This window comes from Parasteatoda tepidariorum, chromosome 7, assembly GCF_982258835.1.
Source record: "Parasteatoda tepidariorum strain Cologne lab strain chromosome 7, Ptep-v5.0, whole genome shotgun sequence".
In the NCBI taxonomy this organism is placed as follows: domain Eukaryota; kingdom Metazoa; phylum Arthropoda; class Arachnida; order Araneae; family Theridiidae; genus Parasteatoda; species Parasteatoda tepidariorum.
The window spans coordinates 106879990-106900010 of NC_141761.1; the positions used below are offsets into that span (position 1 = coordinate 106879990).

The 20021-nt window shown below is 29.0% G+C and overlaps 2 protein-coding genes across 3 annotated transcripts; one reads left to right on the plus strand and one right to left on the minus strand.

Moving 5' to 3' along the window:
• Nucleotides 1-216: 216 nt before the first annotated feature.
• Nucleotides 217-10427, plus strand: LOC107455191 (nuclear receptor 2C2-associated protein). Of its 2 annotated transcripts, XM_087168450.1 has the most exons (5): nucleotides 217-501; nucleotides 1603-1740; nucleotides 4325-4412; nucleotides 8670-8840; nucleotides 10292-10427. In XM_087168450.1, the coding sequence occupies exons 3-5, from the start codon at nucleotides 4371-4373 to the stop codon at nucleotides 10403-10405; spliced, it is 327 nt and encodes a 108-aa protein (XP_087024576.1). In that variant the 5' UTR covers nucleotides 217-501; nucleotides 1603-1740; nucleotides 4325-4370; the 3' UTR covers nucleotides 10406-10427. The 2 variants fall into 2 exon arrangements, with proteins under 2 accessions (XP_087024576.1, XP_071039120.2); XM_071183019.2 differs by lacking the exon at nucleotides 1603-1740 and having other exon boundaries at nucleotides 220-501.
• Nucleotides 10428-16651: 6224 nt separating this feature from the next.
• mRpL39 (mitochondrial ribosomal protein L39) lies at nucleotides 16652-17795 on the minus strand. Its single transcript, XM_016072674.4, has one exon. It carries the CDS (start codon nucleotides 17650-17652, stop codon nucleotides 16708-16710), a length of 945 nt encoding a protein of 314 aa, XP_015928160.2. The 5' UTR covers nucleotides 17653-17795; the 3' UTR covers nucleotides 16652-16707.
• Between the last annotated feature and the right edge of the window lie 2226 nt (nucleotides 17796-20021).

Genomic DNA, 20021 nt, shown 5'->3' on the forward strand with positions numbered 1-20021 from the left:
CAGTGATTCGTATCATGCTAGCTTACATTCATTATTCCTTACATTCAGTCAACCATTTGTAACGATGATATCGATAATACGTTAACCAATGAAATTTGTCTTAAATTATTGGTAGAGGTTGCTAAGGCTTAAAAATAAAAAAAAGGCGAATAATTGTAACAAGAGAGACATTTTTCTTGTAAATATTGATGTCTGTTTTCCAGAAGAAGAATATAGCCGGAAACGTTACGTTGTATGCATCAATCATCAATCCAGAAATAAAAATAAATAACAGAGCGTGGAAGGCAGCTAAGATGATTTTAGTTTGAATCTTTTTAGAATATAATCAGTTTGCCATAGTTCTACCAATTATTCTCTAAAAACTATTGTAGTAGATTCTTCATCGTCATATGACGTGTTGTGGTTAAATCAATCACTTGTTGTGTTAACATCACATCATTTAAGATTACTTTTTTTTCTTTTTACAATGTCTCACTCACTTATCGATATTTGCAGTATAAGGTATTTTGATTGTGACTATTGTGGGCTATTATTTGCCTAAAAATCTTATTTAATGCTGTTATTATTATAATTCAGTTCTAAATTCATTTTTATATTATGATAGTAGATAGTTGTTAATTTGCCTTTTTAGGGTGATTTTGCTTTTTTATATATAAGTTGCATTTAATCAAATTATTTATTTTACTCCTTTCCATTAAAGTTTAGTTATGAATCAATGATTCATTTACTTAGAGGCGTATCTATCGCCTAAATCTCCTACTGGCTCCTTTCCTAAAATATTTATATTCTCTCTCTCTTTTTACAATACGAAAAAAAAAGAAGCAGTATTTGACTTTTTTGGTAATATTTCATAAAGTATTTAAAAGTATTTTCATTGTATTTAAATAAGGATAGCTTCTGAAAATGCACAAATCCTTTGGTGCCACAAATCCTTTCCATTATAAAAAGCAATTTCCAAAATAAACATTCTAAGCACATTAAATTGATCAAATAATGATAGTAATAAAGTAATAACAAAAAATATAAGCGTAAAAATTTGTAATGAAAACGTGAAATAAAAAGAATCAAAACAAAGTAAAAACCTCTATTTTTTATTAAAATTACACAACAATAATTATATTTATTTTTATTACAAATACACAACTCGCCTAGTCAAGTATTACACAATAAATATGATAAAATTTGCGGTTTTTGGCACAGAAGCTACCTTTTGGTGATAATATCGGGTTTGGCGAAAATGGTCGACGGGATAATCCCAAAGTACGAAAATGGTCAAAGGGATAATCTCTAAGTACCACTACAATCTATCTTTGACAAAGGAGGTAATACATGTTTACCACTACCATAAGCAGCTTGTCAAATGACAAGACAATATTTCAGTGCAGTTTGTTTAACTCTCTTAATGGTTAACTATTAATTAATTTTTTTGTACTGGACTCTCGTTCATCAAAACAGAAGCTGAAATCCAGCTGGCTGAAGACTCTCCGTGTAGTATATGGTCACTGGTGCTCGTTAAATCTGTCAAGTCGCAAAGTCCTCCATGTTCCCATAACTATAACCTCTGGGGGTACTGAATTGGAAATTAATCATTCTCTGGTTCAGGTCAAAATTACGTTAATGAATGGACTTATGAATGGGTCTGCCCTATGAAGGGGTGTGACAAAAGTCGAATTCTTGGTCATAGATTTCACCCTTGCCTTAATGGCCTACGTGGATAACAATCAAGCCTATAGTCAAAATGAAAATATTTGCCTCAACTTTGTTCAAAATTTAAATAAATACTAGTTTTGAAGCATGCTTGTTTCTCTTCAAGCAGAACTTATTATGTAACACAGTGTTTTCACTACAGCGCGAGAACGCGAGAATCTCGCATATTTTTTTCTTTTCTCGCATTAAAAAATGATTACCGCGAGAAATTCGCGCATTCTATAAACCAATTTCAAAATTCGCGAATTTCTCGCATTTTGAAAAAAATTTCTCATTGCGCCAATTAGAATGAAATCTGTTTCACTTTTCTTCCTGGATCTTTCATTATTTTCAACATCTGCCCCATTATCTAGCTTCCCTGTTTACCAGCATTGTTCAGAATCTTTAAGAACTACAGAACACCATCCCTCCGAACCTCTTTCAGAACGCATTTCTCTGCAACCACGTGTTTACTGTAGGTAAGGTTTCTTCATGTAAGACGTTCAAATTTTTTGAGCATTAATGCAAGATGGACAAATACCTTGTAAAGGCAATATCTTCTACTCCGAAACGGACAAATGAAAATGAAACAAATGTGGGTAGAAACGATCAAAACGAAACAAATACGCATTTGAGTTACCTAATTAGAATAGCTGATGAAAAAGTAGATATAGAACATTTTCCATATGATGATGCAGCAAAAATATTCAATGTTTTAAAAATTAGAAGATATTAAAAATGTATTATAATTAAAGAAATGATTTTTTTCATGTCTCTTTACGTTTTTGTTTTTTAATTTTTAGAAATCTCACTTAACTTTTTGAAATCTCACCCTGTTTTTGAGAAAGGGTGAGAAATTCTCTCTCATTTTTTCTCTGCGATGAAAACACTGTAACAGAACCTTTTTTTATTTTGAGTGACAACAAAAGCAAATATTTACTAAGAAAACCAAACAGTTTGAAGGCTTCCCTCAATTCTAGTTATGTATTTACATATTTATTCTCTGCAAAGGCTTATTATAGGATGCGATGAGAAGTCTCAGAAAAGAAATGTTGAAAAATATAAAAAAAAGGAGGTAAAATTGATGATTGTAGTTTGTAATGGGTTATTTCTAATTCTACCAACCACTTTATATTTTAAAATGTCCTTCCAAGAAGGATTACTAACCTAAGTAATATAATATATTATTATACATGTTTTGTACGTATAAAATTACTTTTTTTTAAAAAGAACTTTTCAAAGTAGCACTATTTTAATAATACCTTTTCTCCTTGTGATGTTGAAAGTAAAGGCATTAAAAATGGGCTTTCATTGTTTCACCATTAAATCTTGACTATCTTATTTTGTAATTGACCCTTTTTGAAATTCATGATTGCTTATAATCTCTTATCATTGCTAAAATTTTTTGTTTTTCTATTGGTATCAAATAGTTATTGAAATGACAATTATAAGCAAAATATTTTTTATTTGGTCATTGTTTAAAATATGTCACTGCTTGATATATTATTTCTCTTATATATTTTTAAAAATTTATTTGTTTACACATTGCTAATTCTTCAAAACAATTCAAATAGTTTCAGGAATTCATCAGGTATCATTCCGTTTTCAGGAGCCTGAAAAAATTGCTGTTATTGATACCCATATTTAATTAATTATCATAGATACTAGTGTTATTGTTTGTTGGTTCTTTTATATTAGACATTTAATATACAGGGTTTCTGTGCACATAGAAAGTCATGGATTTCGGTTTTGAACAAAATTTGTCATGAAATGTCATGATTTTAACTATTAAAAAAAAAAAAAAAATCATGGAAGTCATAGATTTAGGACACTGAAAAATCTAATTTTTAAAATGGAATTTACCCCTCTCCCTGAATTTCATGGTGTTCTGATGTTCCGAATATCTGAATTTATAACAAAATCCCCACTCATAGTCATATTTTAATAAAATATAAAATGTTTTTATCTTGTTCTTTAAAAATTATGGTGTTCCTCCAAAAAATGACAGAAAGAACATCATTTCTAGAATGTATTATCTTTTAAACTTCTGTGACTTCAGAATTCTTTATTTATTTATTATTTGTTTATTTTATTTTATCAATATAAATTCTAGCTGAAGCAAGCCAGTCATTGGTGAATTTTTTTAATTCAAAAATGAGAATAGAAAAATCAGGAGTATTTCTTTTCTTTCCACTGAACAAGAAAAGTATCTTTAGAATATAATTCTGCATAAAAAAAAAAAATAAAAAAAATTAATTTTGTATTTTTTTCCCAACTATTTAATTGCTTCAACTCTTTCTTTACTCTGTTTTTTAAATTTAAAATCTATAAATATGAAGATGCTGTGTATAACAGTTTTGGTATTATAATGTATCTTTAAATTTATAGTTGTATTTTTGTCAGAGAAAATAGTAACTTCGTTAAGTCATGGATTTGAAAATCTAAAATGTAACAGATACTCTGAACATATTGATTTAGGTACTGTGTTAGTAAGTTTTTGATGACACAGCTTAAAAAATTTCTGTTTTTTAATAAGTACCTAAATATACAATTTTTTGGTTATTTTAAAAATTATTTCAGTGCTTTTTGTTTAACTCTGAAATTTTTTAATGTTATATATATATTTTTTCTTTTTCAGAGTAAGTTCTGTCTTAAACAAGAGTAAAGAGTATGGGAAACAGAATATGATCAATAATTGCGACGATACATCCTGGAACTCCGATCAAGTAATTATTTTTTTTGTATTAACTTTAACACGTACAGTTAGTCACTAAACGTACAGTTAGTTCTATGAGTTTTGTGGCTACTTTTGATAGCTTTTTTTGTTACCTATAATAATTTTTTATTTTTTTGCAAAAATAACATAATACAGTAGGGAACCGATTATCCGGAACGATCGGGACCATCGCTATTCCGGATAACTGATTTTTCCGGTTTTCTGAATCGCTACAAAAAGCCGTTTTTTTATTGTTAAACCCAACTAAAACAAAAAAAAATATTTGGAAATAATCTTAAAAAGAAGAAAAAACGATGAAGTAATACACTAATGATTATTTCCAAAATGATGGTAAGGTAAACATCTTTCAAAAAAGAAAGAAAAATCCTAAAATCTTATGAAGAAAAAAAACATTTTTTTAAAAAAATGGCGGGAAAATGTATCGAATTTTGTTCCGGTTTTTTGGTTTTCCGGTTTTCTGATTTCCGGATAACGGGTTCTGTACTGTAAAATATGTAAAACACAGGGATGCATAAGATATAGTTGTGGGCCTAAAGTGGTCTGCTACAAAAGTCTTTTGTCTTTACCCTTGAGTTGTCTAAATGATTAAAATATCAAGGTTGCCATTCCACGGCAAAAACTTGAAAAATACAGGGAATTTAAAAATCACCTAAAATAATAGAGAAAATGCAGGGAATTTTGATTTTTTTTCTTCACAAACTAGGAAAATACAGAGAATTTTGTTTCTTATTTTCGTCTTTTAAAAAATGGCGACTACTCAATGAGTAATCTGTGGGATATTTAAGCATGATATACCAGCTATTCTATTTAAATTAAAATAGCATTATTTAAATATTTTCAGCTATATCTTTTTTCTCTTAAGTTTTTCCAGCAATTAAAACTAGTATAGTTTGTCCTATAGCTCATGCAAGAGTAATTGTGTTTCATCTTAATGTAGTGTGCATAATATGTATAGGGAATTTTTTTTCCAGATTTGAGTGGTTACCCTGAACATAAACATAAAAAATCCTTTCTTTTTTTACTGTGATATTCAGTTACTGTTTAAGTTTGAATGTTTCGTAAAGTATTATATCTATTTCATTTTGCTAATTTTTATGACAATGGTTCCAGCATTTGTGATAAAATGTAATTTTTTTTACAAGTTTGTACAAACAATGTGAAAGAAAGAAATTTATCAGAACTTAAAGGATAATAAAAATAAGAAATAATGTAATCATAATCATTACATTTATCTGATCTACTGTATCAAACAAAATTAACCGCATATTAAGATCACATTCATCCTGAGGACATTTGGTTTTATCCGATCCGATGATGACCAGTATACATAGCTGCCAACTCTACTGGATTTTACCAGTTTCTCCTGGTTTACTGCTTAATAAAAATTCCCCTGGTTTTTGTACACTTTAACAAATTTCCTAAAATTGAGTGTGTTTTATATATAAAAAAAATTAAAATAAATCTTTAAAATTTGCTCAGATTATTGCTTGCTTGAATATTTAAATAGATATTACTAGTATATAATGAAGCAATCCTCATTTTTAGAAACATTTTAAAACTTTTTTGTTCTAAAATATTCAGTTTATTTTTATTCAGAACTCCCTTTTTAAATTAATAAAAAATTCTTTTAACTATTTTAGATGAGTTAAATGACTATTACTGTTAAAAATTTGGGTAAACATAATACATAACATTTCAGGCATATTTAATGTCAATTGGAACTGGAAAATATTGCAGTTTTTCTATTTTGCTGACTATAAAAATCACTAAAATTCCCTATGTGTAAAACATTCAATACATTATGCAAAAATTATCATGAAATCCATATTATTTTGTAAAATGTAATGGATTTTTTCCTATCCATGTTGACAGCTATGAGAATATCTACACTTAGGAAAATGAAAGATTTTAATCCTGAAATTTGAAAATAAAAGCAGAATTAGTTTCCACATATCTTTTCAATTTACATATGACATTTTGATTAAATATAAACTGAAGTTTATTTTACAGAAGTGTCTTAAAATATTAGCCTATTGCTGAATGAATAATGATGAATTTTATATTGAAAATTGTTTGAGGCTGCATAAAAGTTTTTTGTAGCTTTCAATATTTCATCAAATGTCAAAGATATATTTGAATATATTTTGAATTTATCCCTGACATTTAAATCATTCCATTTAGGCTTAATGCAAGTTAACCCTTTAACGATTGGTTAATTTTCAAAAAAACGGTCATAAAAGTGCCAATTTTTTTAATACACATATTTGATTAGTGCTGACATCTAGTTAAAACAAATTAACTATCTACAATTACCTTAAAAATATTCTGGTACTGCTATCTGGGGTGTAAAATGAGAAAAAAATGTTTTCTGGACAAAAGAAATGAATTAGTTTTATTCTTATTGGCGCGTTAATACTGAACACTCCAGCCCGGAAATATCACATGAGCGAGAAATAGAGGGCTAAACCTCACCCCGTCATTTTCACGAAAACGAGAAGGAAGGGGTTAATTAATGTAAAGATAAAAATTCGATTAAGAAAAAGAAATTGAAGAAATAAAAATGAAAATATGACCACCGAAGCCGACGTCTTCAGAGGGTACCTGCCCCGGTAGCCATAAAAACAAAACCATTTCTAATTGAGGGAGAAGCAAACGCTTAAATTAACTCCCTCAGTACCTCGATGGTTTTGCATAGAAGTCCAGGAAAAAAATATGCAATATAAATAACAAATTAAGAAAAGAAACTCAAACAAAATCATCAGAAAAATAAAAACTTACATATTTACAGGTCAGACATCAATTTCTCAAGCATGCCGAATGAAAAGAAAATACTAAAACCTAAAGAAAACAACGTCCTCTATTACAATGCGCAAATGAAGAAAAAAAAGTGAAAAATGTCAAGAGAAAGAAATATGCAATAAATTAATAGAATGCTTAACTGGGGCTGCTAAGTTAAGACTTGAATTGCGCCCTGTTAAAAGAAAAAAATATAAAAACCTAGAATTCTTCAATCATTTTTTTAATTAAAAAATTAACATTACAAAAATTAAAAGAAAAATCATTATTACTCAAATTATTTAAAAAACCATTCACAGCTTCCTGAAAACTTTCAACATTATTGCAAATACTTTTGATTCTAACCAATTGTGAAAAAACTAAATTTTTAAATATTTTATTACACAAATTGGTATTAAAGTTGCAGAAAAAAATAACTTTAAATTTAAAAGCTTTTCTTTTATCAAAGACACCAATTATAATAAAGCTGTTAACAATATCAATTTTAAAATCTAAATATTCAACATTAAAACTATCCTCATTAGTTTTCTTCAAGACCAAATCTCCAGGATAAATACTATAAATAAAATTATAATTATCACAATTAAACAAAATCAAATCATCAATATATCTAAAAGCATTAAATTCATTATGCTCAAGAAATTTAGCTCAAAAAAATATTGGCAAAAGCCCCAGAAAAGGAATTACCTTGTGGAATTCCAATAATTTGTTTATAATAATCTGAACCATTAAAAAGAACATTCTCAAAAATATTAAACCTACATAAATCCAACCAATTAAACTTATCAATTTTCTCATTAAATAAATACCTATCATAAATTCCTTCACAAATCTCAATAATCTTTCCATGTGGTATACTGGTATACAAATTTTCGAAATCAAAAGTATTAATGCTGGAAATATCATTATTATTAATATAATCCAAAACTTCAACATTACTGTTTATAACAATATTTTTCTCTTTTTTAATTTTAAGCAAAATAATTTTTAAAAAACTAAAAAACCTTTTACTAATATCAGAATTATTACTATTAGTACCACACGCAATAAACCTAAATTTAATCAGATTTTTATGAAATTTAACAATTGGAAATAAATATGGAAACAGAATTGATATGGAATATATATGTTACCATGAATAACCGGAATTGTTGCTTATCGACTTCCACCAGTGAATGTTGACAATCACATAGTCGCTTTTGGTAAATGTCCGAAATATATACTAGGCCTAGCTAAGTGCTACTGCTCAGTTTACTTTCGTACGGTATACCCTATACTGATGTTTGATCAAATTTCAGAAGTTATTTTTTAAACGTTTTATAATTGTAATCTAGAAATCTCAATTCTTTTTAAAAAATATTATTAATCCTGTCATTCATTAGCAACTATTTGTTTAATATGTAACACTTACTGACCGTTTTCCATCATTATTGTTTTTCATTTTATGTAGGGTAGTCCACAGTGGTTACAATTAGATTTTAAAACTCCTGTTAGCATTGAAGAATTGCACATTCAGTTTCAAGGTGGATTTTGTGGTAAAGATTGTCTAGTCGAAATCAGACGCAACGAAATGATGGAAAAACATAAATATATTTATCCTGAAGATTGCAATTCACTACAGATATCCTTTATTGTGTTTTACTGATCAATATTTTATTATCGGGTTTTGTATTTTTGTTTTTTATAACACCATGTGTTTTCATTATACAGTATACTCTCGCTATCTCAAACTTTGATATCTAGAAAACTTTCTTATGCCAAAAAAATTTTTTCCCCCTTGGCATTAAATATCCACCTAATGTTAAGTTGTATTCCTATGTCGAAGGGTTTCTTCTCAAAATCTTGTTATGTTGTATTTTTTTTGAAATAGAAAATGAATTGCGAAAAAATCTTAATAATGTGAACGAATTCTTTTCTATTCAATGTATAATTATTTTTGTTTTACTTTTGAGAATAAAATTATAATTGGATCATGGAAAGATATAAAAAATCATGGAAAGTCATGGATTTAGGAGGCTGAAAAATCTAATTTTTAAAATACCCCGCCCCCCCCCAATTTCATGGTGTTCCGAATATCTGAATTTGTAATAAAATCCCCACTCACAGTCATATTTTATTAAAATATAAAATGTTTTTATCATGTTCTTTAAAAATTATGGTGTTCTTTAAAAAAAATGAAAGAAAAAACATAATTTCTAGAGCGAATTATCTTTTAAACTTCTGTGATTTCAGAATTTTTGTTATTATTTATTTTTATTTTATCAATTTAAATTTCTAACTGAAGCAAGCCTGTCATTGGTGATTTTTTGTAAATTCCGAAATGAGAACAGAAAAATCAGGAGTATTTCTTTCCTTTCGGATGAACAAAAAAAGTATCTTTAGAATATAATTCTGCTGAAAAAAATTATTTGCTTTTGTATTTTTTTCAGCTATTTTGTTACTTCAACTCTTTCCTTATTCTGTTTTATTTTTTTAATTTAAAATCTTTAAATATAACAAAGCAGAGTATAACAGTTTTGGTTATACCTATCATTTCAATTTATGTTATTATTATGCTTTTTTAAATTTCTTGTTGCGTTTTTGTCGGAGAAAATAGTAACTTCGTTAAGTCATAAAAGGAATCTACGTCTAGGAATTAGTCGTCTAGGAATCAGTCATGGAAAGATATGAATTTGGAAGTCTAAAATGTGGCAGATACCTTGATCATTAAACTTTGCATTCAACCAATCAGCTTGATTTAAGACTATCATTGCTGCTCTCATTACACATAGTATACTAAGTATTTTACATATAGATAATTTGAGGGATTTTTACTGTTATCGAAAATACAAAAGCTTTTTTACATTAATAACTATAAATGGTCTGTAATATTTTTAATTTATGATTGACATTTGTATATTTTTGAGGCGCAGGAAGTTTTCTATGAGGTAATAACTGTTTATGCACTATTATATGTTTAAAAACTAATTATTTCTATTTTGTTTTTTTAGTTATAAATCTCATAATAAATTAGACTGTTTCCTAAAAATTGTTATTCATTTACAATGTTAATGATACCTTAACTTTCAATAAGTATTTACTTTAAACACAGAACCTACTGATTGTATGAAAGTGACGTTTTCAGACAGTACAGATTTCTACGGAAGAATAATTATATACAAATTAGATGTAAGAGGAAAAACGTGAAATAAATTGTTTTATTTTATAATTATGTTGCACTTTGTGGTACATTAGAACTATGTTGGATCGTTTCTCACGATACCCTTCATTGTGAACAATAGAGGCTGGAAAATATCAAAATTTCTTTTTACATTTATGTAAATAACTGCAAAAAAGAAATTTGAGTCCTCTGTAAATGAACTATTAATTTCTTATTTGTTCACTATAAACGTATATGAAACGTTTGTTGGTACCTTGGGTTTATCCTATTGACCTGTACTTTGGGATTATCTCATTGACCTGTCAACACTCACGGAAATGTGCAAATCCTTTGAGGCCATCATAATGAAAAGCAATTACCAAAAAAAATAACGTTCTAAACACATTAATTTTATCAAAAAATAATAAAAACAAAAAAAATGTAAGTGTAAAAATACGTAATAAAAGGAATCATAACAAAGTAAAAACCTCTTTTTTTATAACTACAAATTGAATTATTGTACCATATATATTATTATAAATCATTTTAGCAGCCAAAAATCCTTGATAGCATTTAAGGCACAAACAAAACACATTAATTTTATCAAAAAATAATAAAAACAAAAAAAATGTAAGTGTAAAAATACGTAATAAAAGGAATCATAACAAAGTAAAAACCTCTTTTTTTATAACTACAAATTGAATTATTGTACCATATATATTATTATAAATCATTTTAGCAGCCAAAAATCCTTGATAGCATTTAAGGCACAAACAAACAAGCCATTATCCTTGTGCACATAAATTCGTTTAAATACGAATCTAAGTGTCTTCAGGTAGTTCCGCGGTGTTTCTTGTTTCACCAAACACCACAATCGTAAATAAGATAAAATTTGCGGTTCTTGGCGCAGAAGCTACCTTTTGGTGAAAATGGTCAACGGAATAATCCCAAAGTATGAAAATGATTGACGGGATAATCCCAAAGTACCCATTTGTTAAATGCGAGGCTGCCACTTAAATCTGGAAGAAAAATTCCCTGTGTTTTTCCCGTCCTGTACATATAATATATTAAAAGGGAAAAAAAAACAATTACTGTGCTCTTATATAAGCTGTTTTAGGCTAACTATACTAGTTAAAAATGCTGAAAAAAACTTAGAAGAAAGGAACAGCTGAACATACCTAGAACAAATAATGCTACAGTAAATAAACTAGTTTAATAGAAATATCATTCTTAAATATCCCTTTGAGTGATGATGAAAATAAGAAATAAAATTCCCTGTATTTTCCCAGTTTCTAAAGAAAAACTGAAAATTCCCTGTTATTTTAGGTGATTTTTAAATTCCCTGTATTTTCCAGGGTTTCCCTGTGGAGTGGCAACCTGGTTTTGATGTAGAAAAAAAAAATTTGAAAACTAGGTTGGACAAGAACCATTTTTCTCTCAAAATTCTTTTCTGGTCAATACTTCCTCTCTAGTATTCTTGTCTTCTTCCTCCCTATAGTTTTCTTCATTCTTTTATCATCTACATGTGGACAGGAACCTTTTTGTGCACTTTGTTATAACTCTAACAGAGAACTGATTATTCTGAAATTTTAAAACTTTGTATAAAACTAAAATAAAATAGGTGAGAAAAACATTTAACTCTTTAGAATTATATCATATATAATTTAAAATAATGAAATAACTCATAGATTAAAATTTAAGTTATTGTTATAATCATCATTACTAAATAATCGTATTGATATTTTTGAATCGTGCTGATATTATAATTAACTGTGTTATTTCAGACAAAACGTCAATTCCCTAATACTATGGACGATATTCTTTGTAGGAGAAAAACACGCCAATTTTCGCATTTTGAAAATCATCATCACATTAAATAACAACCGAAATCAATAACAACTGAAAAACAATAAAAGCACTACATTGGTTTATGATACTTTCGGCATAAATTAAACACATCAAAAATTCATTAAAATAAAGGATTTGAATTTCACATGGCGAAATATTAAATGAGGAATATTGGAAATTTTAAAAACATGCGGAAATTAGTAGCAATTATTGCTGGAAAACACTGGAATTATCCCATTAGAAGTAAATAATCAAATGTTTGATTTGAATTTTGAGTGTAATAAAATTGAATAAAAAACAGTGGGATTTTTGTAAAAGAAACACAACTGTTGAAAAAATGATAAAAACACAGCATGGATTTATAAGATATAAACGTTAACCAAGTGTTAAAGACTGACTACTTGAATGAATGATTCAGATATATTACATATTGTTAATAATAACAATAATTTTAAAAAATTACGAGAATATCATCATCATGTATCAGAATATGATCATGAGCAATCATTTCCGAAAAACATGATCAAAACGCTTAATGTATTTATGATGAATTGGCATGAGTTTTAAAGACTCAAATGAGTAATTTGAAATTTCCACTTAGTCAGACCCCGATTTAACGAATTCGTCGGGACCGGAAATTTTATTCGTTAAATCGGGGTCATTCGTAAAATCGGGGTTAAAAAAAAAATTTTTTTTTGTACATATGTATTATTAAAAATTGCTAGTTATAAACGACTATCTAAAATAAGAAAGGAATCTCCAGTTTGACTCATAAGTCACGTGACAAACCCCCGGAAAATGACCTTGCAAGTGTTATGTCTTATTGACGCTGCCCACCTACCCACGACGAATTTTGTTTTTCCCTGTTGCGGGCTTTTCTTTTGTTTGAGACGAATATGCACTTTTTCTATTTTATTTCTCCCAGGAAAGATTTTTTTCCCTTTAGAATCTGCCAATTACAAAAAAATGCAGTATTTTTCTGATCAAAATTAATGAAAAATATTTTTTCCGGATGCTCAAATAGTTCGTTAATTCGGGGTTAATTATTCGTTAATTGTTTTTTTTTTACTCTGTTTTTGCTGGGGTTTGAAAAAAATTTCGTTAAATCGCGAAATTCGTTAAATCGGGGTCCGACTGTATATTAAAAATATTGAGTGGATTTTGTTTCAAACAAATAAAAAAAAAGGGTAGGACAAATATAACACCTTAATTTATTATTATTTTTTTGGCTACAAATCTGAATTTGTAACCGAATCTTCACTCACAGTCATATTTTATTGAAGTATATATTAAAAAAAAACATCATTGTTTTAAATTTTTGTGATTTTGGAAATACTTTTTATATTATCAATTTGAAATTCTAGCAGAAACCAGTATTAATGGAATTTTTAAAGAAAATAGAAAAATCGGGAGGGCTTTTCCCCCCTCTGACTACAAGAGAAAGGGTGTCATTAGAAAATAATTCTCCAGAATAAAAAGTATTTTTTAAAACAATTCTGCAGAAAAAATAAAACCAAAGTTTCCTCTTTAAAAATTCCATTAAGACTGACTTCAGCTAGAATTCATAATTTAAAAAGTATTTCCAAAATCACAAAAATTTAAAACAATGAGGTTTTTTTCTTATATATATTTCAATAAAGTATGACTATGAGTGAAGATTTCATTACAAATTAGTTCCAGAATAAAAAGTATTTCTTGAAAAAATAAAATCGAAGTTTTCTGATTCTTTAAAGAGAACACTTTCTGCAAGAATTCTAGGGATAATATTGTCAAGATTTCTGCCTCAGGGATAACTATTATCTTCGAATATGTTATAATCATGACTAGGACTGGGCTATAAATCGATGTATCGAGACATATCGATTTATCGTATATATCGGCAAGACGATACAGCGACTTTCATTCAAGGCGATGCATCAGAAATCTGATTCAGTAAAGACAACAAGCGCAAAACGATATAGCGATATAAGACACGCAAGGATATAAGATAACGATATAGCGATATAAGACTCTTCTCTTACGTTCCGATGTCGACTCGCGCTGTGGAAGATGATATTCGTTTCATTATGTTGAAATGGCCTTGATTGGTGAGCTGTAGAATCAGAGTTTTGAGAACACATATCGTTATATCGCATGTTCTTTTTTGCACCTCTTAGCTTTTTTTTCTTTGTCGAGACTTTTTTTGTAGATTATTTTCAGTGGGACTAACTACGTGATCTCCGATGTTACCTTGTTCTGAAGGCAATCTATTATTGAAAAGAATATATAAAGAGGAGTTTCTTCATTAATTAGATAAGTTTTTTTTTTTTTTTTAAAAACTTCTTATTTTTAAATGTGAAAATTATCGGCAATCTAATTTAGGGGCCCATGAAGAATTGAATTTGTTAGGTTATTTTTCTACTTTCCTTTAATTTATTAAAAACTTTTTGGATGAAACTTATAATAATTTTATGAGTTTTTATTACTGATTTTAAATTTATAAATCTTGTTGTTTTTATTTTTAGAAATAAAGTTAAAACAAAATTTATTTTTGTCATTTGGATTTGGACATAAGTCAATCAACTTTGTTTGTACAAAAAAATTTGAAAGGTTTGTGTATTTTATTCATTTTTTTAAATCATTTAGTACTTTATTTTATTAGAGAGAATAATAATGTTTTTTAAAAAATATTCTTTTTATATTATTTGTTAATTAGCTAAATATATTATCGAATATCACAATTTTTTTATTTTTAAGAAATTAAATCTTACTTTGTTTATCGTTCATAATTCGGTCATTATTTAATTTAATTTAATTATTTATCTGAAATGATAAGGTCCCGCAGTGGACTGATCGTCCCTGCAGATCACCGAAGTCAAGCATCACTGGCTGCGGTCAGTGTGAGGGTGAGTGACCACTTGGATCAGTCTGCGTAGGGACTGAGGGTGTGCAGTATTGGTCCTCGTTAAACTGTTCTACCGTAAAGTGCTCGACTTCGCGTGTAGTTCGTCGAGCCACTGAAGCAGGGGTGCCATCCCATCTGCAGAGGATCGAAATTGTGATGGCATGTCTTCGGATCATCCTTAGGGATGTTTCCCAGACCGTCGCCAATGACCCATTGTGCAGCTCTAGTGTGACGTAAATGAACTATAATAACTGAAATGATAATAATAAAAAGTAGTGTTTCAAAAGCGCTTTTTTTTCTGAAATTTATTTAGCACTTTGTTTTAAACATACAAATAATTTTTAAAGCTTCATTTAGAAATTGAACATTACGATCGAGCTTAATAATTATGTAATTATTTATGCATAATAGTACAAGAAAATATTAATTTGTAAAAAACGCTTTAAAAAGAGTTTTTAACACTTTGTTTTACTTTTGTATTATGAATTTCTAAACAAACATTTCACTAAATATTTTAAGTAAGATTTGTACATTGTAGTCAATTTATTTAATATCTTTCTTAAGCAAAACATATATATCTTCAAATTTATAAATTGATTTAAATCAATCTGAGTATGAAGTTTTGATAGAAATCTGACTTTCTGTGCCTTACAAGTAAATGCAATTCAAAAATACAATATCGCGATACATCGCTATATCGCGATGCAAAACTGACGATGCATCACGATATATAATTTCTAATATCGCTCAGTCCTAATCATGACATATATTATTGACTACATAACATATCAAAAAGATTGTATCTCTATACTTAACAATAATTATTAAATGAGATATTGCGTTTAATAAATTTTAATTGGGTAATGAAAATATTTACCAATGTAAAAATGCAATATAAATTAGATCATTTGGAAAATATGCATGTAAGGGGATATTTTCGTATTATGATCTGTCGAGTTAATTACAATCGCCATAATTCAAAATAGATTTTAAACGCGCAAATGTCTAGATGCTTGTCCGAGCATCTAGATGCTAAACATCTAGATGCTTGTCCGAGGGGGGCTACAAGTCATACCTTTAGAGATCCCTTTCTGTGATGTTTTTTTTAAGTTTCTCGAGGGCGGCTGCTCGAAAATTTTTAAGACTTGGCGATTATTCTGCCACAGAAATCTTTCCCAATGTATTTTATAACCGTCGTTGAACAGCCGACCCAATTTTGGGTTTACGACTACTAATGTTCACCTCCATAGGCTTGTAATTTTGAACCAATCCAGAAGACAAGGAAACTCCTGGATCAGTACATCCACAGGTATAATTTGTCATCTTAACATGATGGACTTTGTGACTTGACAGATTTAAGATGCATCAGTCACCATTTCTACACGGGGAGTTTTCAGTTGGTGGGGATCAAACCCATGAGCTCTCAGACATAGGCTCAGTGTCCTACCAACCAGACTATGCCAGTCCTTTTCCCAATGTATTGTTAGTGTTGCATCAATTTCAAAATTTAAATGACGTTGTATAATCTTAATATTTATATGTACTTTTCTTAAAAAATAGATTTAGGCACTAGAAACTTTTATTTTTTTTAATAACTCTACACAATACAATTTAATACTAAAGCGCTTTTGTTTCAAAAGATTGTTTAAGACCAACACCGTTTAATTTTTTAGCTCGGTCAACCAATACACTGAAACCGAAACTGCTGAGAGTTAATTGTTTAGGTAATGACACTGCTTGAAATCTGTAACCACAGTCTCTGTCCAGCTGATGAACCGCAGTTACTTTAGTGGTACCCACAAATTTAGTGTTCCCAATCATAGGCCCACAACTTATATCGATGTGATCTCTTACACGATACAAAACAACGCTCCCATCCTTGCTTAGGTTGGGAATTTGATGAGTTTTGAAGACATTGTGTTGAAACATTTCCAATGCCAGATTCTCAGAAACAGTGAGTCGCTCAAAAGTAGTGTCCTCTTGACTCAATTTCCATAAAATAGTCGTAAATGTTTTTAACTCTTCATCGGTAGCTTTCCAGTTCGCTATTCCAATATCAGCGTCGTAAACGTAGCTCCCACTTTCAATGCTTGGTTTAGGCCAGCTGTGAAGTTTCACGAAATATTTATCTTTAAAGGCTCTTTCGATTGCCATGCCAAGGAGAAAGCTACAACTTCGCCAAAAAACTTTGTTTAGTATCTCCGGAGAGGTGTTGAAGTTGAGAAATCGTAATTCACAATTATCCGTGAGTGGTCGATGCATGTCCCACAATTCTCCATTCACTTCTGCGAGAACTGATCGTTGGCAGAGAGATTCGTGAATATGTTGAGCACAATTATAAGGCGTAGAAAGATTTTTATTCATTATTAAAGTGTTATCGGAAGGCACTCCACGGTATGTTACTTCAATTTTTTCCACACGAGTTATGAGAGATGATTGTCTTAGTTTTTCTTTCACGAATAGATCATTTCTAATTGCTCGTGCTCTTTCATTTGTGACAGACGTATAGAACCGCCTGTTGAGAATAGGTAAGAGAATATTGACATTTAAATGAATTTTCATTTTAAATTTAAAGATATATCTCTAAATGGGAAATAAGGGTGTTCGTTATATTTCTTAAATGATCGGCGAAATATTTGTTTATTTGGATTTGTATGAAGTCGAAGTCATAGTGTAAGTTGAGATAGTAGATGTTATGCTGATAGCTTGTAACCTTTAAGCTAAGAATAGGTGATCGCAACGTTCGAGTACGCCATCTGGGGAGAAGACCGGTTCCATGCCCGTGGCTTTTCTCTCTCTCCTCTTTTCTATTGTATAGGAATGTACTACGATATTTTTTCCTTTTCTTAATATTTTTTAAAATTTCATGACGCTTTCTTTTAGAACTAGGCTTAATGTAGTTTTCCAACATAAAAGATTGTAATCTACATGGTGAAAGCATGCGAAGTGTTGCCTTAGGTAGAGAGTTCTGCTCTACGCCTTCTGTAGCCCATTTCGATCGGCAATATGAACGATAATGTGCGCTTTTTTTGTTGCTTTATGTGTGATAAAAGTAGAGACATACGACACAAACCATTCACGGCAAAATGGTTCCGAAAAGCGACGCGCTATTACTACACCCCACTCTTAGCTCTAGTAGTTGGTGTTATCTTAATTTTGCGTAGTTGGTGCTATCCTAATTTTAGCGAAATTTTCCTATTCGCGATCGCAACACTCGAATACGCCCACTGGGGAGAATACTGGTTCTATGTCTAAATCCTCTCACCTTCCAAAAGAATAAAGAAAGAAAAACAATGAAAAATATGACAGCCGAAGTTTTCCCACCTCCCGTCTCTTCCTTTACTCAGTTGTATAGGAATGTAATATGAAATTGTCCCCTTTCTTGATATTTTTCGTATTTAATTGTAAAAAATATTTTTTGAATTTCCACGATGCTTTCTTATAGAACTATGTTCAATGAAGTTTTCAGCTCCCTTCTTCTGCGATTCGCGATTGCAGTGCTCGAATACGCCATCTGGGGAGAACATCGAATCCATGTCTTAACCCTCCCCCCTTCTTTCTCCTCCGCTTCTCAGCTGTATAGGAATGTACTATGATATTTTTATCTGATTTTATATTTTTATATTTAATTGTCAAAAATATATTCTTAAAGTTAAGTTAATTAATTTTGAGTCTACAAACCAAGAAGTCGGGGCTTCAATCCCCAGCGGTGATACGGAAGCATATACAGTCTCTGGCCAAATTATTAGATGCACTATAAGATTCAATGTAAAATCTTAATTATCTGGTGATACTATACAGCTTTATTGTTTTTATGCGACTGAAACCGGTTTGCACTTGTTCACGTTCGTGTATCAATTGGCTAAATTAGGCAATATATAATATAAATTCGACGATTGGATAAATTAGACGATACATTATATAAATATAGAATATTTATTATATCAGGTATTATATTAGAATATTATAATAATTAGACCCAATTATAAGACTCACTGTAGTGTTTCAATAATGACATGTTTTGATCGAGTTTATGTGCAATACTCTTATATTTAAACATACATGTAATGGGTTTTGATTCAGGAGATTTTTTATATATTTTCTATTTGTATTTATTTTTAACGTATTGCATTACAATGTTAGTCAATTGATACACGAACGTAAACAAGTGCAAACCGGTTTCAGCCGCGTCAAAGCAATCAAGCTGCATAGCATCACCTGATAATTGTTCACATAGAATCTTATAGTGCGGTTAATAATTCACCAGGGACTGTATTTCGTACTATATTTTTTAAAACATTATAAACTTGTAAATCAACCACTTAACATTTATTTTACATTTATATAGTTTTTTTTATTTCAAATTTATAAAATTATATATTTTAATTCTTATTTTTAATTTAAATTTTGCTAAAGGAATTATAAAAATCTTTTTAAATTAAACATTTTCATATATTTACAGTTTAGTACCTACGATGCATTTTAACTTCACATAAATAATTGTATCGTCTTGTTTTGAATTTAATAAAATGACAATAAAATTCTATCCTACTTTTCTTTTTCGCTGTTAAAAATATCGAAGTTATAATTTAATAAAATGTTTTTTTTAAAACATTATAAACTTGTAAATCAACCACTTAACGTTTATTTTACATTTATATAGTTTTTTTTATTTCAAATTTATAAAATTATATATTTTAATTCTTATTTTTAATTTAAATTTTGCTAAAGGAATTATAAAAATCTTTTTAAATTAAACATTTTCATATATTTACAGTTTAGTACCTACGATGCATTTTAACTTCACATAAATAATTGTATCGTCTTGTTTTGAATTTAATAAAATGACAATAAAATTCTATCCTACTTTTCTTTTTCGCTGTTAAAAATATCGAAGTTATAATTTAATAAAATGTTTTTTTTAAAACATT

Bases quoted from the DNA above. Each gene is read 5' to 3' on its own strand.
- mRpL39 (XM_016072674.4), bottom strand. From the start codon at position 17,652: ATGAAAATTCATTTAAATGTCAATATTCTCTTACCTATTCTCAACAGG.
- LOC107455191 (XM_071183019.2), top strand. From the start codon at position 467: ATGTCTCACTCACTTATCGATATTTGCAGTATAAG. The intron at 502-4,324 runs GTATTTTGATTG...TTTCTTTTTCAG, and splicing joins ATCGATATTTGCAGTATAAG to AGTAAGTTCTGTCTTAAACA. The intron at 4,413-8,669 runs GTAATTATTTTT...CATTTTATGTAG, and splicing joins CATCCTGGAACTCCGATCAA to GGTAGTCCACAGTGGTTACA.